The 6723-nt window shown below is 43.9% G+C and overlaps 1 protein-coding gene across 1 annotated transcript; it reads left to right on the top strand.

Annotated features, from left to right (window-relative positions):
* The first annotated feature begins 2406 nt into the window (after positions 1–2406).
* On the top strand, positions 2407–5569 carry LOC109741377 (uncharacterized). The gene is made up of 7 exons (XM_020300458.3): positions 2407–2696; positions 2800–2876; positions 3206–3314; positions 3724–3806; positions 3974–4132; positions 4908–5009; positions 5120–5569. The coding sequence occupies exons 1-7, from the start codon at positions 2630–2632 to the stop codon at positions 5276–5278; spliced, it is 756 nt and encodes a 251-aa protein (XP_020156047.1). The 5' UTR covers positions 2407–2629; the 3' UTR covers positions 5279–5569.
* Positions 5570–6723: the final 1154 nt, after the last annotated feature.

Here is a 6723-nt window from a genome sequence, read left to right on the forward strand (position 1 = left end):
CCTTTTACTTAAGGCATTACTCCGTTCTTATGAACTTAATACTCTAGATGCATGCTGAATAGTGGTCGATGTGTGGAGTAATAGTAGTAGATGCAGGCAGGAGTCGGTCTACTTGTCACGGACATGATTCCTATATTCATGATCACTGCCTTAGATATCGTCATAACTATACGCTTTTATATCAATTGCTCGACAGTAATTTGTTCACCCACCGTAAGCCTCTAGTGAAACCTATGGCCCCCGAGTCTATTTTCCATCATATATTTTTAGATCTATAAACTAAAAAACCCAAAAATACCCTGCTGCAATTTATTTATATTTAATTTAGTTTGATCTTTATTTATCTTTTATACCTATCTTTATTAGATCTCACTCTTGTTCGTGACCGTGAAGGGATTGACAACCCCTTTTCGCGTTGTGTGCAAGTGTTTGTTAGTTTGTGCAGGTGCATAGATTGGAGACTTGCTTGTGCCTCATACTGGATTGATACCTTGGTTCTTAACTGAGGGAAATACTTATCTCTACTTTGCTGCATCACCCTGTCCTCTTTAAGGGAAAAATCAACACAATCTCAAAAAGTAGCACAACTCCATAGTCTGGGTGTATGTTTGGATATTTGAGTGTGCCATCCATATTTAATTCTTTCTCATATGCCACATCATGAAGTACAATAGAGCTCATGGTGTTAGGAGTGTGTAAATTTTCTGGTCGAGCTCTCAGAGGCATGTGGTGTTACTTGTTGGGCATCGCCCTGTCCAGCTAGAGGTGTGTTAGGAGCCTTAGGAGTAAGAGCAGAAATCATGTGAGTGAGAGTGGATTGCATTTCCACCAAGGTTTTCTAGACATTTGAGAAATTTTTGTTAACTGTTGTCTAAAACTCCTGAAACTCTTTCCTGTCACTGTCTCTATCATGTTGCAAGGCCTTGATATCTAATCAAAGAGAATCCATTTCTAGATCAGCCATGGTGTATGAGACTTGCACCATCCAATCAGTAAATGTTTACACGAGCACGGGGCTTTTATCACCCACTGATTCGCAGAATAAGAACAAACACACCGAAGTGAGGAATTTTACCACAACCAAGGTTGTAACCCGAGCTTGGTGGGTTGTTCCTACCGCCGCCAACACCGTGGCGCCCTGGTGCTTGAGAAGGGAGGGTGGGTGGAATTTTATACTGAAGAAATATTCTCCAGCAACCACAACCCGACCGCTTCCAACACCCGAACTGTCTACCGCCACCAGCGCTGCCTGAACTGTATCGTCATCGGATATCTAGACGGAGGAGGAATTTTACCACGGAAAACCCCAACCTTGCTCGATTCCAGATCGCTCGCGCCAGGAGAACCGATGGCTCGAGATACCACTTTGTTAAGCCCAAACTACTATATGAGGTTTGAGCACTACTCACAATCACACAAGTGCGAGTTCAGGGAAGAACTTGGGGAATTTGGATTAAGGTTTGCGCCGCCAAGACGGACGATACAAAGCCAGCCGGAACACGACGACCTAGGGTTTAACCCTATTACAAGTTAGTTGCCTTGTCTCGGCCAAACAAAGAGAAGAAAAAGAACAATGCTTTTGCCGAAAAGCAAACAACGATATGACAAGGCTACTAGCCGTTTGATCTGAGATTGACGTCAGCACGAGCTCCTCCTGGCGCGAAGCAATAAGTGAGTGTCCCAATCATCAGATGAAGATCTTGTGGCTGAATTTGAATTCCCTTGAACTGGTACGAGGCGCTTAACCAATGAAGTGTTTGAAGTGTCTGCTTCTTCAGTTAGGGGTCTGACACACCCCCACCCCACCCCATTTGTCGACCCACCCACAAATCCATACACATGCATGCATGTGGATCACACATACATATTTGATAGCAACAAACATACGACATAGGATATGATTGGACATACTAGAAAGTACTAGTTCATCATCACTACTTTATACTATGAGGGGGAAATGTACTTTGCCTTTTCCCTTTGTATTTGTCGTCGTAGTAGATATCGAAGACAAGGTATGGATTGTCGATGGGGTCAGAGGAGTTGAAGGAGATGACAAGGTGTAGAATGTGCGTGCATGCGTTTATAGGGTTGAGTGTATCGAAGGAGATGTAAAGCGGTAAAGTGTGCGTGCACATCTTTATAGGGTTGAATGTATGCTCGTGTGTGAGCATCTGCAATTGTATTGTGTTCAATCAAAAAAAATTCAAAAGAAAAAGAAAACAAGCAACCTTGTCAACCTGCTGCGCGGAGAACCACCACGAGAGATCCGGTTCCATTGTGAGTCGCATATCCACTCCATCTCTTTCGTGCCCGTCTCATCCTCAACAAGTCCCCGAGCCAGCCACGTTAACTTACATGTGGGCCCACACATATGTATGGTCCCACCTTCATCCAGTAACCCACGCGCGCGTAACGTTTCTCGCCCAACCCCGTCTCCCTTCCCCGGAAGACGAATCACGAGCACACGATTCCCCCAATTCTAACCCTAGAAACAGAGCGCAGGAGGGCCAGCCGCAACCGGGACAAAAGCGGAAACCACCCAACCCAAGCCTCGATTCCTCCTCCATCGCCGCGGCAGAAGCTCGAGGTCCAGAAGGGAGCGCGAGAAGCTCGCGTGAAGGACTCAACCATGGCGAGCGCGGATCTGCTGCGGAGGGAGGAGGAGTTCTACGAGTCCCTGTTCGATTCCGCCAAAGGTAGGTTATTTTCGCTCGAAATTGGTGGATCTCGGTGTTAGTTGTGTCCAAAGTTTCCGTAATGTGGTGCACTTTTCCTGGAATTTTATTCCTGTTAACGCAGGCGATGCCGCTGCCGCCAAGACGCGTGGGCAGATGATCGAGAGGAAGATTGAAGCCCTGGAGGACATGGCAACCAAGGTGAGGAGCCTGACCGTCGATGATGTTACTGTACCTTATTTGATTTCCTGTCATGGGAGGTAGCGCTCGAGTTATGGTTTTTTAAAGGTTGGAAATACGAGTGTAAATGGTTAAATAATGGTGTTTCTTGTTTGATTCTTGTGAGGAGCGGTTGAAATTAACACAGACTTGCCATATTAGTCTCCTCGGGGGTGAAAACCTTAACTGGGAACAAAAATTTGATCTGCTTTATATGACCTGTTACTTTTATGCGTATATATGTTTCGATATATAAAATTATCTAAGGCTATATGATTAAGCACGTTATGATGGTTTACAATGTTATACAGGTTAGTAACCGGAGGTCTCGCAGATGGTTGAATGATCGCTTGCTGATTGAGCTCGTCCCTCGTCTTCATGTTGAAGAAATCAAAGGCCTCTTTGCCCCTCCGCCATTTGGTGAGCTCCAATGCTGCTCAAATTTGTTACAACATTTTGCAACCTGACCATAGAATGTGATGTTCTAAGTAAATCTGCACTGAGTACTCTAGTTCATTTAAACCTACATGAATTGCAACAGGCGGTTTAGATTTTGTTGGGAAACATCTTTTCTTTTTAAAGCATGCGCATTTTAACTTTTTATTGGTAGTGTTATGGCGTTAACTAATTTCTTTGTATTCATCACGTGAATGATCTGTACTGAACTACTGATTCTTTCCGTGGCATGTTTTCCTCTAAGCGCTTATGTGGAGTTTCTCATTTTAGTTGTGCTGCCATTTGGCATAGGCATCAATACATATATTTTTTAATTTATTTGTTATGTTTCAAACATCTCATTTGTTGCATTTGACCAATTTTCTGCATGCAGGTGAGGAAGCACCACTGTCAGCATTTTGCAGGACAAGTGTTGGTGAGTGGGATGCCTTCAGGAGCATTGACATGGACGTTGAGGTATGTTAGCATCTGTCATGCCGATGTATGTTGTCCATCACTAGTCTGCAATATATTAAACCCAAATGCACAGACTTCAGAGACATATAAAATGTGCCTATCGTATTGCCAGTATGTATGCATTGTTAACATAGATCCATGACACTTGGCAAGTTTTATATTTGCAGGAAAGATTTATGCAACGGATGAAACAATCATCAACTAAGCAGAAGAATCTTGTGAATGAAGATGAGTCAATTGTGCTGAATGCTTGGCGTCGTATAGATTGCCAAACAAGAGAAGCTATGAAGAGAAACTTCCTACCTGAACTGCTTGAAATATATGAGGTATGACCTTCTGCCTTTTGGTCCTACTTTCTTTAAACCTAGTCCGTTTGTTTTAACAATGTTATATTTTTTGTTTGTTGTTATAGTGCTCAGAACATGTGTGGTGTCAAGACTCGGGAGTAAAAGTAAAATGATACTAGTAATATTTTGGTTGTGTAATGCTATGTAGCACATGAAGATAATTCATCTATTCTCATCTGTTTGGTTTGAAGTTTTGGAACTCTGAGCACATATAGATTAAATGAATTATGCAAATGGAAAGAAATGGAATCTGATAAATGTTTGTTGAACCGAGTTCAGTAGTTAAAACCAACAATTCATGCACTGCTTATATTAGGAAGTTCAAATTATGTACGCCGATGGGCTTATGTATGAGCTAGCAGTTTAGCACCATTATTCTGATGAAACAAAGAACATGCTGTTTTGATCAATTTGATTCTACTTAGGGTTGTGTAGGAAAATATTTGTAAGTGTTGACTGTGTTATGGATCTTCCATATGGAGTCCTACACTGCTTGTAAGTTATATCTATATCTGTTTAATACTTGTTGGATTCAATAGTGCAGCCAGCTTAGATGCTCTGCAGAAAGTATATACTTGACTATTATTCTTGGAAAGAAAGTACTCCCTCTGTAAAGAAATATAAGAGTGTTTAGATCACTATTTTAGTGGTCTAAACGCTCTTATATTTGTTTACGGAGGGAGTATATACTTGTCTATATCTGTATTATGTTGCTGTTGTTTAAGATTGCAAAAACCGTGCTCCACTTTTGCAGGAACGGATCAGGGCCTTCATTGAAGACACCACTGATAAAGATGTGCTTGTGTTGAATGTCCAGGACCCATTTCAGAGGTTGCTATTACATGGTGTGTGCGAGGTAAATGTTTTATCCTGAGCTGTGTAAGATCATCAGTTTTCCCAAGGAAAAAGAATCCAATCCATCAATTGCAAGGTTCCCAGTTTGAATCACGATGTATTTGCGCGCAGTTCTACAACGTAACGTCTACAACCACGGGTACTTTGCAAGATGGAAAGCCGTGGAAGACAACAACAATCAAGAAGCGTTCAGGGACGGGTGTTGCCCCCATGATCACATTGGTTAGTTTCCTGAGAACAAAGAAGAATGGGCCTCACGTTGCCTCGTGAGGACTGGAAGCCCCATATTCCTCGGCCAATACAAAGGAGTGTTGGCCATGAGGCCATGATCATGCTCCTGGGAGAAGCCAAAGTTGTTTCTTTAGGTTTTGCTTAGGATGTACACAGATGTAAATTAATTACCAATTTACCATGCTTCGTCTAAAGAGATGACAAGGCATGCAAGTGATGAGTCACTTCGCAGCCAAGCAAGTACTGTACCTGTTTCGCGTTAAACCTTACCTTACCGCCAGATTACTGGTGGTGGTGGCAAACAATGGTTTTCAACTGACTTTTGATTTACATGGTTCTAATGATCCAGCTTACGACGAACTCAAGGTAACTTCCAATGTACTCCCTCCGTTTCATTTTACTCTGCATATTAGATTTGTCTGTCCAAATTTATATTAGAAGAATATATCAGCATCTACAATGACAAGTAAATATGAAAATATATTTCACAATGAATATAATGATATTGATTTTGTATTGTGAATCTTAATAGTTTTGTGTATAAATTTGGTCAAACTTCAAAGAGTTTGACTTCTGACAGACAGTAAAAAAGAAACGAAGACAATCCCGAGTGACATACAAATTCTAATCAGTTCACTCCACTTTCTGAATCGAAGATCCGAAGCTTGTGATTTCACGTGCATAGACGCAGACGGCAACATCCTACCGGATGGCCCATATATAATCCACCCAAAACGCGTGGTCATGATTTAGTGACCCAATCTTATCTGGTCATGATTTTGCCACCCAACCGAACGGGGCAAACTTGGCCCAAATGCCCGGACGGATCAGTAATCCCCATGTCCAACCCCACATGAGCGCCTGAATGCGCCTGACACGTCGGACTGATAGCATAGACCCATGCAAAATGACCAGGCTGACCGGTAATCCTCCGGATGTGCCAGACACGCCGAACTGACCACATAGACCCACGCAGAAACCCATCAGTTCGACAAGCGCCTCCTCTGTTTTTCGGTGAGGGTATTCATGATGGTGTATCATGCCGCTTCGGCGTGCCGCCCGAGGGACCCAAGTCTGGCTATTTAAGCTGGACGGCGGCAGCCCTACCCTAGCCCGTCCTCATTTCTTGCCTCTCCATCCCCTCCGCCGCCGCCACATTCTAATCCTCCCGCCACTAGCCATACCGAGGTCTCAGATTACGATATACGCCATTCTCATGCCGGAGTGGCGGCTCGAGATCCTTGAGCGGATTCGGGCTAGATGTGAAGCCCAGATCCCAGCCGGCCTGCCTCCAATTCGCCGGAGCCAGAGTCGGATGAGGAGGAGCAGGCAGAGGAGAACGTGAATCCGGAGGAGGAAGAGGTTGAATGCGAGGCTAATCCGGCGCCTCCGGTTGCGGGCTTCGCCATGGCCGACGCGCAGGGTGGCCCAAGCAGGGAGGCAGCGGAGCAGCAGGCCATCCTCGACTCCATCCAGTCAGAGAC

Source organism: Aegilops tauschii, chromosome 5 (assembly GCF_002575655.3).
Source record: "Aegilops tauschii subsp. strangulata cultivar AL8/78 chromosome 5, Aet v6.0, whole genome shotgun sequence".
Lineage (NCBI taxonomy): Eukaryota > Viridiplantae > Streptophyta > Magnoliopsida > Poales > Poaceae > Aegilops > Aegilops tauschii.